Source organism: Crocodylus siamensis, chromosome 1 (assembly GCF_052110815.1).
Source record: "Crocodylus siamensis isolate JL-2025a chromosome 1, ASM5211081v1, whole genome shotgun sequence".
NCBI classification, from domain to species: domain Eukaryota; kingdom Metazoa; phylum Chordata; order Crocodylia; family Crocodylidae; genus Crocodylus; species Crocodylus siamensis.
Window position 1 is genome coordinate 387,821,758 of NC_143395.1, and position 18,706 is coordinate 387,840,463.

The following is an 18,706-nucleotide window of genomic DNA, read 5'->3' on the forward strand; positions in this document are numbered from 1 at the left end:
AGGTAGAGGCCTTCTTCCTGTCCCAAAGGGCATAGTGGTGTTGTTGGGGCACATCCTTTTCATTCTGTAGTGGCAAATCCTCTTCACCAATAGGCACTTGGCTCACTACTGGTCTTGAGCTTTTCTGCTGGCAGGCACTAGGCTCGCTACCAGTCTGTAGAGGGTGATTACAAGATTGATATGGAGGAGACTGGGTCTAATGGGGCTGATGTTTTCTTACTGTGTGAAGCATGGATCCATGTCTGGAATCTTTGACACTTTATTGCAGTGTTGGTGGTCAGGAGTACGTGGAATGGGCTTTTCCAGCGAGGTTTCAGCGATGACTTTCGTTGATGGACTTTTATATGGACCCAATCTCCATGGCAGGAAATAATACTGGGGTCAAACGACCCCAGCAAGATGTTCATCCAACCTCCTCTTAAAAACCCCCAGGGTAGGAGCCAGCACCACTTCTCTTGGAAGTTGGTTCCAGATCCTAGCCGCCCTGACCGTGAAGTAGCGCTTCCTGATATCTAGCCTAAACCTGCCCTCTGCCAGCTTGTGACCGTTATTCCTGGTCACTCCTGGCAGTGCATGGGGGAATAGTGACTCCCCCAGTGCCTGCTGATCCTCCCTGACTAGTTTAGAACAGGCCACTAGATCCCCCCCTCAGCCTTCTCTTATGGAGGCTGAACAGGTTCAGGTCCCGTAGCCTCTCCTCATAGGGCCTGCCCTGCTGTCCCCTGATTGTGCGAGTGGCCCTCCTCTGGACCCTCTCGATGCTGTCCACATCTCTCTTGAAGTGTGGCACCCAGAACTGGACGCAGTACTCCAACTGCGGCCTGACCAGTGCCGCATATTTTGGAGGAGGGCAATGTCGTGAAGACTTGCCAATGGAGACTGGTCAGTTGGAATAGAAAAAAACACAGGTGTAGTCTGAGGAGTGGAAATAGCCACAGCTATGGTGGTGGAATCTGCCAGAGCATTTCCACTTGTAACATCATCATAAGGTTTCTGGTGAGCGTGGCATTTAATAATAGCAACAGCAGAAGGTAATTATAAAGCATTTAACAAGACATTTACTTATGGACCATTACTAATCTTGGCACCTTCTGAAGTGAGGAAGCCTTTTGTTTTGTTTTGACCAAATTGTGTACAATACCAAAAGCATAGCGAGAATCAGTATAAATATTAACAGAGGCTAGGACACAAGCCCTGGTGAGGGCTGCAAGCTCAGCAACTTGAGCTGAATACACATTAGGTAAGTGATGGCTTTCTATAACAGTATATTGGGAACATACTGCATATCCTGCAACAAGAGAATCTTTTGAGTTTCTTTGACATGATCCATTAACATAGAATGCTAGATCTAGGTTTTGCAAGGGGTTGTCCTGTAGATCAGTGCGGGGCATTGTTAGGTGAGCAGTAACAAAAATGCTATTATGGGGTTTACCATCTGAAGGGGTAGGTAACAGAGAAGCAGGGTTTAAAACAGGGCACCTAGTTAGGGTGACATTTTCAGCAGAGAGAAGCAAGATTTCATACTTAGTTAATCTAGCATTTGAAAGGTGTTAAGTTTTTGTTTTTAGTAAAAGGGCTGCCACAGCATGTGGGACAGCAACAGTTAGGGGAGAACCTAATACAAGGGTGGAGGAAAGTTCAACAGTGACGGTGGCTGCAGCTACAGCACGGAGACGTGGAGGAAATCCAGCTGCAACAGGGTCAAGAGCAGAGCTATAATAAGCAATGGGACAGTGCTTGTCTCCGTGTGTCTGAGTAAGTACTGCAAGTGCAAATCCCTCCTTTTTATGACAAGAAAGAATAAAAGGTTTAGTATAATCGGGAAGGCCTAAGGCAGGAGCTTGCAACAGCTTGTTTAATAGAGGCAAAAGCGGCTTCGATTTCTGAAGTTCAGGGTAAAGGCTCAGGCGTATTAACAAGAGTCAGATTTTTCAATGCCTTGACTATAGAGGCATAGCCAAGTATCCGCTGGTGGCAGTAGCCAGCCATGCCAAGGAAGGTACACATTTGGGACACAGTAGTTTGTCTAGGGATTTTAAGAATAGCTTCTATTCTGGAAGAGGAAAGCAGTCATTCTTCAGTAGAAATATCGTGACCTAAATAGTGGACACGAGGAAGACAAAGTTGTAGTTTTTCTTTAGATGCCTTATGGCCTTTTAGGGCAAGAGAGGTGAGGAAAGTTAAAGAATCAGTTTTACAGGCTTCAAGGGAGGTAGATGCCAAAACCAAATCATTAACATATTGCACAAGCACAGAATTTTCTTTAAATATTATGTCATCTAGATCTTTCTTCAGAATTTGAGAAAAAAGAGAAGGAGATGTAGTATAGTCTTGGGGCAATTGCGTCCAGGTATATTGAAGTCCTTGATAGGTAAATGCAAAGAGAAACTGGCTGTCAGGGTGCATAGGAATAGATAAAAATGCAGAACACAGGTCAACAACAGTAAAGTAACAAGCATTAGGAGGAATACAGGACAAGATAGTAGTTGGATTTGGTACAACAGGAAAAGTAGGTAAAACTGCAGAATTTACCGCACGAAGGTCTTGTACAAAGCAATAGGTATTCTTTTTATGTTTTTTTTACAGGAAAAATGGGCATATTACAAGTGCTTTTAGTTGGGACAATGATACCTTGCTTTAAAAGGGCAATTATAACAGGACGTATCCCTTCTTTGGCTTCTGGACCTGAAGGGTATTGAGCAACTTTGAGTTAAGGCTTAGCTGGGTTTAATCTAATTTTTACAAGCTGGGCAGTATGGATTTGTTCTACTTCATAGACATGCTGGGATCAGAGAAACAGAGGGACAGCTTTTATGATTTTTTTCTTGTAACACAGAAAGATCAGGGAACTCAGGCTCAGGAGGTGAGCTAGCTAAAGCAGCAAGTACTGCTATTTTATTATCACAGGGGACATCTAAATAAACACCATTAGGAGAGCAATAGATAGTGCAGCCAAGTTTACAAAGCAAATCTTTGCCTAATAAATTAACAGGAGAACAAGTACTAAAGAGAAAGGCATGTTGATCAGGACCAAGAGAAACATGTAATGGTTGGGAAACAGGATGAGGAACTATTTGATTTGAAATTCCTACAGCATTTACAACAGCAGAGGAGAGGGGAGTTGTGGAAAATTTTTCAGCTCGAAGAGTAGAGCGGCTTGCATGGGTGTCTACTAAACATTTTGTAGAGATGCCATTTATCACGTAGGAAACAAAGGGATCATCTTGATTAAGTGGGAGAAGTGGGGCTGTGATGATGTTACTATTCCTCAGGCTGGCCTAACAGGAGGCTCCCTGATTCGGGACAGAGAATTGAGTGAGAGGAGGTGGTGGCGGGTTAAACGTCATCCCTGGCTGGCCAGGCCGGTGAGGACATTGAGCCTTCCAGTGTCTTGGTTGGCCACAATAATGACAACTGTCATTATTTTGGGACTGAAATCTTCCTCATCCCATCCCACGACCACGTCCCCTGCCTCTGAACTGTCCTTGATGGAAACCTCAGCTTCTGCCCCTGCCTAAAGTCTGTAATTGTAATGACATTAGCTTTGTTTCCGTGGATTCCTTTTTGTTTTCCTGGCAGGTTGTACAATGATTTGCAATGGTGACTAGTTCTGCAAGTGGCTTAGTCTGCCAAACTATGGCAATTGTGCACAACTGTTCCTGGACTTTAGAAAGAAGTCCGTGGACAAAAGTGGAACCAACTGCTTCTGGGGCAGTTTCAGCTGCATTTTAAATACTAGTTTCAATTGTCCATGTAGTCTGCTGGGGATTCTCCTTTATTTTGTTTACAGTTATGTATTTTGGCCCAGTCAGTTTTCCTGGGGCAAATTTTAAGCACAGCCTCAAGGAGGCATCCTTGGGCATCTGCTAATTGATCTCCTATTCTGGGGTCTTGAGTAGGCCAAGTAGCCTGTGCAATGAGGCGGTTGTGGACCTTAGAGGGCAGAACACTTCTCATTAATTGGTTCAGATCTGCCCATGTTGGATTATAACAATGGATTACAGTGTCTAATTCATTTCTAAATTTTTGGGGTTCCTCTCTGATGTTGGGAAATTGTTTAACAAGGTTTAGGAGATCTCCTGGGGTCCAGGGGACAGGGACTGTGATTGTAGTTTCCCCATTTGCACCTTGCCCTGGAAGTTGGTGTAAAGGCATAAGCTGAGCCTTTTTAGATTTTAAAGGACCATACTGGGTACCAGACCTTAAACAAGAGGAGGGGGTTGAGATTTCAGAAGACAGATGCCATGCCTCCGGTGGACATGGGCATGCCCCAAGGGCAGGTGATGATTGTTGAGTGATAGTTTTCTGGTGAGGTGGGCTAATCCTGCTGGAAGAATCTGTTTGGTTACTTCGGACTTCTTCAGGTTCAGATTGTGCCTGGGGCTGATATGGGGGTTGCACATTAAGAAAATCAATTATATTTTCTGCAGATTCATTCTCAGTTATTTGTGGATAAAGTTGTTTTGGTGCTGATGGTACTATTGATGGGGAGCCCCCTTTTGGTGCACTTTTCTGTTTTAATTCCTTTATCTGAGATTTCAGTTTCTCTTGGGAGTCCTTAAGACTCTGAACTTGAGATTTTTGACATCTTTTGAAAGTTTCTTCATGCCAATTAAAAAATGTGTTCCACTGAGTCTGTGGTACATTACTACCTCTTAAGTCTCTGTGGAGAGGAACAATTTTTCTTAATTCAAATGTTCCTTCCAGGGGAAACTGCTGGCTAAAATCATCTCTGGTATACCAATTCCATTTTTCTACAAACGTACAACTTTTATGGCCATAGTGTGTATACATGTACAATGCTGGAGTCCCTTTTGGCGGAGCCGGTATGTCTTTAGACTCTCCGCTCCCCATATCTTTAAACTCAATTCACACTGGTCTTACATACAGGAATGGCTTATTGAGGGTGTCCGGGCAGGTTGTGAGATTTGCTAGCAGCACAGAGATGCTGTGGCTAATGTCCAAAGACAAGACTCTACTGCAATAACAGCACACAATGCAGTTACTCATGGTTAGACACAACTCATTTATGAGGGTGGGGAAAGGGTAAACCTGTCCACTGGGTCATGAGGTTCCAGTTGAGCCCCCTTGCTTTCAAAACTGTCTTTCTGACAGCCTTGGGGCGGCTGAACCCAACCTTAGTCTCAGACCTGGTCAGTGGCTCATATTTCTTAATTCATACTTTCAATTCACACAAGGGAATTTCTGTGTTGAGGCATGAGGTTCAAGAGCATTTCTTTAGTCTCAGCCTTGGTCAAGGCTTATCGTGGAAAACACTCACACTCTAATTAAGAGTTTTTACCTTGCACCCTTGCTTTCGAAGAGCACACAGAACAAATCTGTTGTCTTCGGGGCAGCTGTACAAGGTTTCCACTCCTGGCCTCAGAGAGATCTCATAGTTCTTTACAGAACTTAACTCAATTCACATGGGGAAATACTTTCATTGACAACAGCAACACAGAGTCTTTAACCTTAACTCTTTCTACTCACAGTTACTACTTACACGGTGGGTCTGACAGTTCTGGCACAAAAAAAGTTTGGATAGGGTGAGCCTCAAGAAGTGAATCAGGAAGACACAGAGACAGCCTCTCACTGAAAAACCCCAATAGAGATTTCAAAAGGTCTCTTACCTTGGTTTGGCACCAAGGCTTCAGTGAAGAGATGTTTGTGTCCCAACTGATCACTCCAGGTGTCTCTATCTGAGTCATGGCACCAAATTGTGGAAGAAATCAAACTTCGCGTTGTGGTTGAATCAGAACTGACAGAGCCAGCTTTTCTTTGATTAGGGTTATACTGTGATCACAGGGAGGATTTCATGCAGCAAGGGGAATCGCCCACTTGTCTATTTCAAAGGAATCTTCCCTCTCTATAAGTTTACAAGCATATTTATACTTAAGACAGAGAAAGAGAAAAAAAATACAACCTTGGAGAAACCAAAACAGGCATGCAGGCAGTTTACTTAAATGAACATCTGTGCAGAGTAATAAGGCATGCAGGATTCCTCATCTCAGAACATGTAACTAAAATGAGCAGTATCAGCACTTCTGGTCTCTGTCTGTTTTTCTAGTCAAGTAGGCCAGAAGCCCAACTAAATTTATTACCACACCCTGCTCTCAGTGCTGCCACACCTACAACAGCACTGGGAGCAGGGGCTCTGCCTTGCTGCTGCTTGCCAAAACTTGACTTAAACTGCATTTAATGAAATATTTATCATTGAACAAAAACCTTTTATATTATGTGTGTGTGTGTGCATACAAGTTAATTTGTTGCAAATACCATTTCAATATATTATTTTTCTTATGAAGTAGTAACAGCATTATGAAAGATTTATGTGCTACATGCTATTCTAAGTATTCCTTTTTGTTTTTTGCAGATCAATGTACGAGTTACTACAATGGATGCAGAGCTGGAATTTGCCATCCAACCCAATACAACTGGCAAACAGCTCTTTGACCAGGTAACCATTTTATGATCTATAGCTATCTGCAGTGGATGTCATGGTACAGTGCTATAAGTGGTAGAGTACAGTCAGAAGCACCTGTCTATCCCTTCAAGTTGATACTTTTTATTGATCTAACCCATACTAATATCCAGTAGGCCTGCGTAACTAGGTAGCTATTCGATTCGGCTTCGTATCCGGCCGCTTCAGATGCCAGCAATCTTATCTGGAGCTCCAGACTGGGTTTCCGCTTCGATCGTGTCTAAGTGGCTCTGAAGCTTTGGAGCCGCCTCAGAGAACCGGCCATAGGGTATAATGGGGAATCAATGAAATATCTATAACTTCCTTGTTTTTTGTCTGATTTGGATGCAACATGCCAGGGTGATAGCCCCTGCAGAGAGCATGAAGCCTGCCAAGTTTCAAGAAGAGAGGTGCAGGGGTTTGGGAGGAACCACACCCCAAATTCTTGAAAGCAAAACTCATGTCACGTCTATGTGTTACAGCACAGCGGGGTAAAAACTGCAGGGATGGTGGCCCCTGGTGAGGACACGAAGCCTGCCAAGTTTCAAGGAGATAGGTGCAGGAGTTTGAGGGAAGGCGTTTGAGGAGTTTGCACTTTAAGCTGCTGACAAGCAAAACTCATGACATGGGTGACACGTGTGTGTTAAGGCACAGCAGGGTGAAAGGTGCAGGGATGTTAGCCCCTGCTGTGGCCATGACACCTACCAGCTGTCAGGGAGATAGGTGCAGGACTTCTGGGTTCTGGGGCCATGGGTGCTTTTGCAACGGTCTGTCGTGGGGTCCGGGGGGAGACACTACTGCAGGCCTGGTTGCTAAGCTACTGTGTTACCAGTTACCAATCAATCATGATTCACTCAAGGACCAGCTCAATACACAGTACCTAGCTACTAGTAGCTACTAGATAATTAGTTAATTAGCAATGATTAACACCAGAAAACCACAGACTAGGGAGAGGAAATAATCAATACAGACAATCAACAGCCCCAAGACAGAGACAGTTGCACAAGCATCCATGTCATGAGTTTGCCTGTCAGCAGCTAGGGGTGCAGAGCCCCAGAACCCAGAAGACCTGCACCTATCTCCTCAACAGCTGGCAAGCTTCATGGCTGCAGCAGAACCCACCATCCCTGCAGCTTTCACCCTGCTGCACTTTAACACAGTGTTACCCATGTCATGAGTTTTGCTGTCAGCAGTTTGAGGTGCAGTTCCCCCAAACCTCTGCACCTATCACCTTGAAACTCAGTAGGCTTTGTGGCCTCACCAGGCGCTACCACCCCTGCAGCTTTCACCCCCCAGTGGTGTAACACATAGATGTAACATGAGTTTTGTTTTCAGGAATTTGAAGTGCAGTTCCCCCCGACCCCCTGCACCGCTCTTCTTGAAACTTGACAGGCTTCGTGCTCTCTGTAGGGGCTACCATCCCTGCAAGTTTCATCCAAATCATCAAAAAACAACAAAGTTATAGATATTTCATCGATTCCTCATTATACCCTATGGCCATATCTCTGAGGCGGCTCTGAAGCTTTCCCAACGCGGTTCAGAAGCTCTGAACAACTTTGGAAAGCCTAATGAATCCAGCGCTTCGATCTGGACATGCTGCTTCGGACACCAAAGCGTCCAAAGCTTCTCCGGATCCGAAGCATGGTCCGAAGCCTCGCACAGCCCAAATATCCAGCTTTTGCTGCCTCTTGGCAATTCTGACAGGAAACATGAATCACAGGGCAACTTTCCAAGAATGCATTTCCAGTTGGACTTCAGCTGAAACATGTGTTGAACCATATTGAAAGTAATGCATATTTTAGAGATATTTGCAAAGAGTCAGAGTACACAATTATGAATGTATATCTTAGTTTTTCCTATTGTATAACAACAAATCCAAGGCAGAAGACTTTTTATAGTAGAAGAATAAATACCTTGCTTCCTCTCCAGGGAAGGAAGAAACAGAACATTATTCTCCTCTTTCTGGGACATTTATACTGTAATCAAAACTCCCCCCTACCTATTATAATCCCCCTTTAAAACGAAACAGTGTTTCATCTCCCTGTTTCTGGACATGGAACAGTGAAAGTGACAGGTTTTTAACTTGTTGCAGAGTTTGAGTTTCACGCTTTCACAAGATGGCTCCTTTTGGTAATGTCACACTAAATACTGACTACCCAGTTTTTCTTTTAAGGTTATATTCCAGTAAATGACATGTGAGCTTAAGGCCAGATCCAGAAAAGGATTTGACCTGTGCAGGTGACAAATGCAACCTAAACCCAAGTGAACAATCCACAAAAACCAGGTGTGCCTACTTCGTGTTTGGGGAATGGTAGCTACCTAAGTTTTCACCAGCGCAGTTGTCTAAGGGTTTACTAACATCTTTGTCTAGTATCAGCACCATCTTGACAATACTGTGCATTTTGGAATCTGTTTTCACCTATTGTCCCTTGGGATTATCTAAGTAGGCATGCCTGTGTTCAAATCCCAGTTAGGTGGCTTTTTGTTGATCCCTTGCTGCTCCCAAAGCACATGATATTCCTGCAGGGTGTGTGTGTATGTGTGTGTGTGTGTGTGTGTGTGAGCTCACGCCCACACACGAGAGAGGAGAATATATTAAAAAATAAATAATCCCTGCATTGCCCAATGCTGTCACTGCCCCGTGATCCCAGCCAGGCCCTGCCTACCTTTCATGTTCCCAGATGCTGCTCCCCCCCTGCCTGGCCAAATGCACCCTGCCTGAAGGTGTTCCAGGACAGTCTTTATAGAGACCCTGCCCACTCCATCTGGACTCTGCCCACCAACCCTGTGGTGGCTTCATGGAGGACAGGTCAGGGTGCAGTGGGGCTGGTCTGGTGGTGGTGGTGACACTGGCAGCAGCAGCTGGAGGGATCGCCGCCACTGGGGCTTCTAGGAAGTGGAATCTAGCAACCATGCCACCACAAGGATAGTGGACTGGCTGCATATGCCACAGCCTGGGTTGGGCCCATGCCTGGGTCAGGCAGAGCCCAAGGGACCCACTGTGGGCCAAATAAAATCCCTGGGTGAGCCAGATTTACTCTGTGGGCTGTATTTCGCCCACTCCTGCCTTACACTGAGTTCTTAAGTTTATTTGTGGGCTGTTGGCATCAGAGTCTAACTTGGCTTCATCTTTCTTGATCCAGATTCTGGGCAGCTTTAGAAATGATGTATGCTAATTTAAAATCTCTCTTCAGTGTTTATTGAGTAATTAACATGACATATTTACTCACATACCACATACTTTCCTCCCAAAAATTAGCCTTCCAAAGTGGGTGTCTTAAGCACAGAAGTTGATTTTCATGGAGCACTGTAAGACGGCTGCTGCTGCTTTTCTTTCTCTTCCCTCCAGCAGCTGCCTGGATGGAGTGATGGAGTCCAACAGGGTCAGATCCAAGGGTCTGCAATGGTGCAGTCACACCCTGTTTTGATTCCTGCTCCACCCAAAGTTTAAAACCAACTGCCCAGCAGCAGCAGTGGCATTTCTATTCAGGTAGTGCAAAGGGAGTTGATTGATTTTTATGACTCATCATAATCTATCTGTTTCCTGCTGATTTGCTCTTATTACATAATTGTTAATTGCTCTCTCTTTTAAATGGTCTTGATGTTACACTAATCAAGCCATCCATTTTGGCTGTATGTTAGGTACTCCTAGTCTCTTTCCTTCTATTTCACAGCCGTGTAGACTGTTGGGGTTTTGGGGGGGTTTTTTGCTTTTTTCAAAATCCTAGATCATCAGTAGGAAAGGGAGAGTGAGCTGATAATTTAGGCTTTGTTTCTGCTCTGTGTGATCATAATTGGAAAAATCTTTTTTCCTTCATTCTTTCTTCCCATAAACAAGGTGCATGTCTCATTTGGGAATTTGTAGTATGCAAGAAAATTGGTACTTGGCTATTGACTATGTCATGGAAGGATGAGCTTTTTAAATAAAAATACAGAAGCATTCTATATTACTCTCTTAAAATTAGTTCACTTGTATTAATCATTTATTGTAATACTAACAGTGCTTTTATGCTGCCCACCTTGCTGCCATTGGTGCTGCAAATTCACAGTATGGTTTCTCTGTAGGGAAAATGGCACACTTGCAGACATTTGATGTGATTCCAATATATGGCTAATGACAAGTCCTTTCTAAAATGATTTTTTGTAATAATCATATAGTAAACAGTTGTTGTATAGTGCTATGCTAGTATAGACCTTTATATAGGGAATTACTTTAGCAACATAATTTCTGGCCTGATTTTTTGGAAGAGCCAAAATCTCATTTGTCATCTGTTTTAAATGTGAATTGCATGATTTGTCTCCTCTGATAACCAAGTCAGTACTAAGAGTGGTACATCTTCACCCTGTAAGCAGAGAGTAGATTAAAGACTGTCATTTATATTGTGTATATTAACCAAGCACTGCTTCCTCCCTAGTCTTTGCCATTCCGTACTGGAACTGTGGAGTAATACTTCAGCATTCATGCTCTTTTTTTCTTCCAGTTCCTGATTGGAGAAACAGGGAAACAAGACTTCTAGAAGAAAGGAAAAAAGGAATTAAAAATGATCTAAAACAGTCTCTTCAATTACTCACAAGTGTTGCAGGGCAGAGAATTTTTGGGGACAGGGCAGCCATCCTGCCTGCTCCCTAAGATGAATGGGTGAGTTGCCAATATCAACCCCAAGTAAAAATGATACCATCCTCTGGCATAAGAAGGCAGCTGTGACTTCTCTCTTGCCAGTCTATGCTATCTCTAGCTAGGCAATTTTGGGGGATAACTACCTACTACAGGAAGTCTTCTGCCCAGTGTCCATCCAGTAGTTTTCTTGAATAGGGGGACTAAGGTACAGGTGCAAAACCTCTCGTCACCACATACTGTACCATGTTCTTAACCAAACTCCATGTGTTTGGTGGCGTTCACACCTTCTGGTAGTTCCTACAATTAGTTGCTAGATATTTAAATTGAAAATTATTAGCTTGAATATCTTGGCAGATTTCAACTGCCATGCTTTTACAGGTAGAGAAAAATATTTCATCCAGAAATGTAGCTTCATAGGGCAACGTCAGTACCTAAATTGCACTACTAAGCAAACATTATGGTTTTGAACAGTGTGGCTATCCCTGCCAAACAGAGGAAGATGCATGTACTTATAGTAATTGTTGCCCAGTTGGTTTTCAAGGTTAACTCTGTATCAGTATATTGAATTAAACTTTTGGCCTCATGTAATGGTCACAGTGTTACAACATCACTTTGGCCATATTCATAATTGATGGATCTAATTAAACATCATAGTGCAGAGCAGGGGTTCCCAATGTTTATGTGCCCAAGGACACATTCAAATTTAAAAGAAAAAGCGGTGGGTGCCAGTATGACAGCATTTTTTTTGGAATAATGGTTTTTACTGATTGTGAAAATGTGTATAGGCACCTAAATAAACCTTGGGGGAGGGGGTGCGTCATGCCACCCATGGGCAGGCACCGCGTTGGAAACTGCTGGTGTAGAGTATGTCAGAGCGGGTTCCTTCAACAGCTTTCTTGACTCAACTGGTGATCCCATCCCTTTGCCTAATGCAAGACAGGCATAGTCTTATCTTCCCCACCTGGGTCTGACCTTTGGACAAGAGACAAGTAAATAGAAACCAAGAGAGCAAGTATTTGGACTTGTGTCTTTTGCTAACTGATGTTAATAATTCTGAAATATTCAGAGTACCTTAAGCATTTTCTGATAACCAGTTGAAAGGTTGTACAAATTAGGTCTGGAATACAGATACTTAATATAGGAGACTTTTATCATATTTACTGAGCCACATTACATCTCAGTGCTTTCCAAACTTTTGCTTTTAGCCGTTGGGTGTATAAAGAGTCCTGTTCATGAATAAGTAATCCACTTGAACAGTTCTTGACAGATAAGACAATACAATCTTGTGGGAGTAGACAGGCATATGCATTTTTATGTAACAACATTTTAAATCCATTCATAGAAACTCACATCATGCCTTTTTACTATGGGACAGCCTTCCAAACCATTGTTAGTTTGTTTTCTGATATTTCTCAGTTTAAGATAATGAACTTATTTAGTTTCCCTTTGTTTTGCACACCTAAACTTGCATATGGAATTTAACTTTGTTCTGTAGTTTCTGATACTTTAAACATTTCATAAAATAATACATCCTAACTGTGTGTGTCTGTAGATAATTGTATCATTGCATTATTTAATATCTCAGGATTGAGATGATTCTTTTGGCTTAATGAAAAGAAGACATCTTGCTTTCTGTGGTTTTTGGCTGGGGCATCGCTATCTTAAGTGATCACAAAGGCGGTGCCTCAGATGTTGGCCTGAGCTCTCTTCCACCAGAAATAATGCTGCTTGTCTTCTCTTTGCTATAGGATGGGGAAAGAGGAGACATTAAACAAAGGATTACTTACCAGTAATTATGTTTGTTCTCATCTTCCCCCACATCTTTATCCTGTTTTCCTTTCCTGTGTTGCATAGTCTTGTACGAAAAGAAACAAGATACTTGGTTTACATGGTCTTGTCTTGTGATTCCTTTTTTTTCCATCTGCAGACATCTTTGCATCCTGATCAGAGGAGACATTTCATGTTGTTCTGACTGGTGGTATTTTAAAGAAAAAACATTATATATCTTGGAGGAAGAGGCTGCAATAATTACTGTCAGCTATTCATTCTTGATTTGACAGTTATGCATCATGTATGGCATTTTATGACACGGTCACAAAACCTTGTTTTATGTGGCATTTAATACTGAATGTATGTGGACTCAACCCACCCAGTTCCAGTTGGTGACCTGATTTTGTTGACGTAACAATTCATTTATTTTTAGGTGGTGAAAACAGTTGGTCTACGTGAAGTTTGGTTTTTTGGGCTGCAGTATGTGGACAGCAAAGGCTATTCAACATGGCTGAAGTTGAATAAAAAGGTTAGCTGTTCTTAAATGTTCAAACAATTTCAATTTTAAGTTGTTTGTTTTCAGACTTGCAACAAATTCAGTAGACTTACTGTAATGTTGGTACTTATAGTTGTGTCCATCTGAAATTTGGGTAAATTACTGCTTTATGTTACAGACTGGTACAGTGGGGTGTATGTGCAGGTTAAATGGATTTAACTATAAACAAGCAGAATCATATTGCAGAGTGGTAGCAGCATATTTTGCCTCATCCCAGAACAAATCCTTCCCCTTCCATCTCCTTTCACCTTTATGGAAAAACCCTAGGTCACAGAAATTATGGGTGTAACAGACCTGCAGCCTCAAGTATATGATGCACTCATCTTTTGATGTATAGTTTTTTGCTGTTTAGATAGTTTCTTTAGATTCTATATAACAATAAAGCAAATATAAATCAGAACATTTTAAAACATGAAGTTAGTCTGGAGAAATCCAGCTTGTTTCCAGTATTTAAAGCACCTGCTTGACTGTGCTTTACAAATAGTCCCATGGAACTTATTGAATGATCTCACTGGGAATATTCCCAGTAACATAAAATTAAGTGTGCACTGATGTGATTGCAAAATCAGAGTCTCTTTCACTTTTTTTCTTAACACTTACTGTGGATTGCTACAGTACTTGATGTTAAAGGGGGTTTTTTCCATCTATTTTTTCTCCTTTTCTGTTGTTTAATAGCTTTCTTTATCTCAGTAATATTTAGTGTTGAAAATTTAAATAGGCCAAGCCTGGACAGCTACACAAAAATACAGATTTCTGGTAAAATGCTAGGCAAACTTCTAACTAAAATAAAGTAAATTTGGTGTAGAAAGATATGGCATAGTTAATGCAATAAGTTCATCACCTTCTAGCAAAAGATGAAGTGATGAACAAAGAATTTTAGGTTCCCTTATTTATAGTGGTAAGCCAAAGTTTAAAGTTTAATTTTTTTCCAGATATTTAAGACTGAGCATGCCACAATTCTTGCTAAGAAACAGTTTTTGAAATCCCAGTGACATGAGGTGAATTACTTTCAGTAACTTACTCTTTTTATATTTGATACATCATAAGAATCATGTTTTCAGATCTTCATTGTAGTAGGTAAAAATTAACACAAGTCTACAATAAGCTTTTAAATGAGACCTTTAAATTGCCTTTCAGAGCTGTCATGTTTGCTTAATTCAATGTAAATTATTGAGTGCCCTGTGAATTGCAAGTCATTTTTACAGTATGCTTGCCAGGGGGAGTTGGATTACAATGTGTAGTAGTTAGTGAATTTCTTGTTGCTAAAATAAATAATAAACTATTGCTTACTTCACTTTCACGTCTACTTTTCTCCCATCCAGGTAACACAGCAAGATGTAAGGAAAGAAAATCCTCTCCAATTCAAGTTCAGGGCCAAGTTTTTTCCGGAGGATGTATCTGAGGAGTTAATTCAAGAAATAACTCAGAGACTGTTCTTTCTGCAAGTGAAAGAAGCTATTCTAAATGATGAAATCTACTGTCCACCTGAAACTGCAGTTCTACTGGCTTCTTATGCCGTCCAAGCAAAGTATGGTGATTACAATAAGGAGATTCATAAGCTAGGCTACTTGGCCAATGACAGACTTCTTCCCCAGCGGTAAGTGGGAGTGAAACTACTTCTGCTGCTTTGTAGATGCTACGTTAACTTGCTGGTAACACAATTTTTATAGGTTTTTAAATTCCAAATGTCAGTTTATCTTTAAATCAGTACATGCTAGTTGCACTATTCTGGAGAGTGCATGTGTTGTCTAAAAGTTAGAATCTCCTACTTTTCTCCTAACTTGGACTTTGAGCAGCGAAGAAGAGGCATCCCAGTTGTGATTCTCTTGAGAACTGCGTTTGAATGCCTCATTAGCTATGTCCTTTGATAATTGCACAGATTCAGTCAAGTGGCTGCTTTTGTTCCAATGAGGTAATACCTCTGGGGTGTATGGTCTCTTATTCTGAGCTAATATGCATGGTTTAATATTCCTTGCTCTCTTCTGGAATCATATCATCTGCTAAATTAAATATAGGAACCATTCAATTAGCAAGTTAATGTGGATTCCTCAATACCAATATTTTTCCTTCAGTTCTTGAAGCATCCTTGCTCTTTGGGGCGGGGGGGGAGTGTGGGAAGATACTATCTTAAAATATTTACAGATATGTATAACTTTAAAGAATTAACAAAAAATACACAAATAGGAAGAATGTTATTCTAAAAAAAAATGTTCCCCCCTGTAGGTATTCCACCTAAAAACTTAAGGCTTGTTAAGATCTTGGTGGTGGCACTGTTTTTGAAGTTGCTGATAGCATCATGTTTTCTGGTGCATCTTGACAATGGAGAGAGTATTAGAGAATGAGTACCTGTAATCATAACACACAGTTCTGTTAGTATATTTTGTTAGGGCAGGTGGGACATACTTCTGTACCTACTACAATCATTAAGTAAATGTTTACTTGGTTATTTGATCAATGTAAATTAGATGCAATGAGATTTTTAAAGAACAGGAAAATTGTTTTAGTAAATAAAGACATACCAGTGACATTTTATTTAATATCTAGGTTTTTATACTGGAAATGGGATTGAGAAATTCATTTAAAGAACATAGTACATTTGAAATCTCCTGTATTTACCCAAATCCAAGATGATCTCGAATTTAAAGATGACAGCCCAGTTAGATTCAATACATGGAAAACTATAAATTTGTTTATAATTTTCCATGTATAGAATCCAATCATTGAGCAGTCATCTTTAAATTTGTGCCCTCATTGCTGTAGTGGGGGCAAGGGGCAAGACCCTGCCCCTTGCCCTCCTGAGCCTATGCTACTGCCCAGGGTGTGCTGCTTACTCTCCTGCCTTTGCCTGCCTTCCCTCTGACCTGTGCTTGTCCCTGCACATGTGGCCCTCCTGCTGCTTACCTTCCGCTGCGGCTCTTCTCTGTCCAGGATAGTCAAGGGGTGGCAGTGGACTCAGCTCGGCTCCATCCCAGTCTGGCCAGAGAGAAGCATGGGAAACAGCTTCAGACCTGGCCAGGTTAGGGCTACAGGGGCTGATGTAGAGCAGATGGTAAGCGGCCAGATGAGGGGCAGGCTGGAGAAAGGTGGGCCCTGTGCTCCCCACAAGCCACATACAGATGTCCTCAATGTGCTTCCCCACCCTGCTTCCCTGACTGTGAGGACTCCCCTGTGTTCTCCTTCCATGAAACCCTCCCCTGGCAAATCAGCCACCCTGGCCTGGGGCCAGAATTGGCTCAGCTGAGGGTTTCACAGTAAACTTGGGGCCAAAGCCAGAGCTGAGCCACTGCCTGTCCCAAGTCAGTAGCCAAATCTAAGATAAGGCTTTCTTTTCCTCATGTTGCGGGGGATCATCCTGGATTTGAGTAAATATAGCAATCAATTCTTTTAAAGGAATTTACAGTGATTTCAGGAACTATACTTGCTTCACAGTTACTCCATATTTTTGCGATCCCACTTGCCTGCTAGTTGCTCCATATTTTTGTTATCCATATATTTTTGCAACCCCTCCCCCTACCTATGTCATATTTTTTTCCTGTTCCTGTCTAAAAGACCTGCAACAGCTTAAGAGAACTGTGTGTTCTACAAACACTTAAGCCCCTCAACTTTACTTACGTGAGTAGTCTCATAAATATTAACAGGATTGCATATGTTAGTAAAGTTACAGATTCCTTGTTTTTTTCCTATAGAGAGGAGAAGATGAAAGCAACCATATGAAATGTGTTGAGAAATACAAAATAAACAGGAAAGACTAGTTAAATTTTTGTTTTGCCAATCTCTTAGGTTTGGGCTTGTTACAACAATAAGTGGGAAAAGATTAAGACAGGAATATAACTTTTGTGTTGATGGTATTCCTGTAAGTATTTGAAATTGAAATTTTCAGTATGTAAAGAAAATGTCTCGATCCCCTGAATATTTTGTTTTTATTAATAAATTTGAGACTATCAACATTATAGATAAGATTGAATACTATTATTATACTAATCCGATTTTTCCTATTAGAAAAGTATACCTTAAATGCTACATTATGTGAATTTATTAATAATTTTTGTTTGGTGACTTTAGTTCTGTTTTTAAATTAGAAATTGTTTGTGTTCTTTTCTTACCTGATTTTGAATTATCAGTCCCATTTGAACTAATCTTTATTGCTAGCACAAAAAAAGATTTAACATAATGGCAGTGAAAATTGTTTAAAAATTGTTTCATAATCCAGGCTGAACCTGAAGTGAGAAGACTGAAGTTTTATTGTAATACTAGTGACATACCAGTCAAATCACAGGCATTTTACAAATTATATCTCATGGGTTCATATGACTGATTATAGAAACCAAATTATAGGCTTGTTGCAGATGACCATGATGAATTTGGGTTCATTGTGTCTCCTGAACATGAAAAAGATGGTAGAAACATTAATATCATAGGACTGGATGGGACATCAGAAGGTCTAGTCCAGTGCTTTGCTCAAGGCAAGATCACCCCTGACTAAACTATGTCAGTCAAGTGTCTGTCTAGCCTGCTCTTGAAAATTTCTAGGATGGAGATTCCACAACATATCCCAGTGCTGAATTTCCATTTTATAGTGAGGAAGTGTTTCCTTATCTGTAACCTAGAACTTTTTTGATAGAGTTGGAGGCCATTGCTCTTAGTCCTTTCCCCAATGGCAATGTCAAACTCACCTGAGGCCCTGGGCTGGATCTGAACTGTGGGGCACAGGGGCTGTCTCCACGAGCATCTGGGCAATGGTGTCCAGGGGCAGGGTGTCCATTGGTGGCAGTGGGTCCCGGGGGAGGGCTATACTCTTTTCTGATAGCCAAAGACAGCAGGGCTCCCCTAATACTGGTTCACATTCAGCTTAAGGTCTACTGGACCCGCAGGTCCTTCTGTGCAGCACTACAGCCTAGCCAGTCATTCCCCAGGCTGTATTTGTGCATACAAGTATTCTGTCCCAAGTGCAGGACTTTGTACTTATCCATCTTGAATGTCATCTGATTGATTGTGCACTATTTTTTCCAATTTACCAAGGTCACTGGATTCTTTGCCCTCCAGAGTGCCTGCAACTCCACCTAATTTGGTGTTATCTGCAAATTTGCTAAATATGCACTCAATCCCATCTTCCAGATCATTAGTGAAGATGTTAACAGTATTGGACCCAGGACAGTCTCCTGAAGAGCCCCACTTACATTTCCTTAGAGCAAGACACTCAGCTATTCATGACTAGTTGTCGAACATGATCCAACCAGTAATGTATCTGGTTGTACTTCCGGTGCTTTCATCTAGTTCTTTATTTCCATAGCTTATTAATGAG

At 41.6% G+C, this 18,706-nt stretch overlaps 1 protein-coding gene across 2 annotated transcripts in view; it reads left to right on the plus strand.

Annotated features, from left to right (window-relative positions):
* Positions 1-18,706, plus strand: part of RDX (radixin) — a 67,157-nt gene that overhangs the window by 29,440 nt on the left and 19,011 nt on the right. For both annotated transcript variants that reach the window (XM_090029416.1, XM_090029425.1), the window contains exons 3-5: positions 6,374-6,457; positions 13,282-13,377; positions 14,727-15,001. In XM_090029416.1, coding sequence (XP_089885542.1) covers positions 6,374-6,457; positions 13,282-13,377; positions 14,727-15,001 — 455 coding nt within the window. The remainder of the gene's footprint in view (positions 1-6,373; positions 6,458-13,281; positions 13,378-14,726; positions 15,002-18,706) is intronic.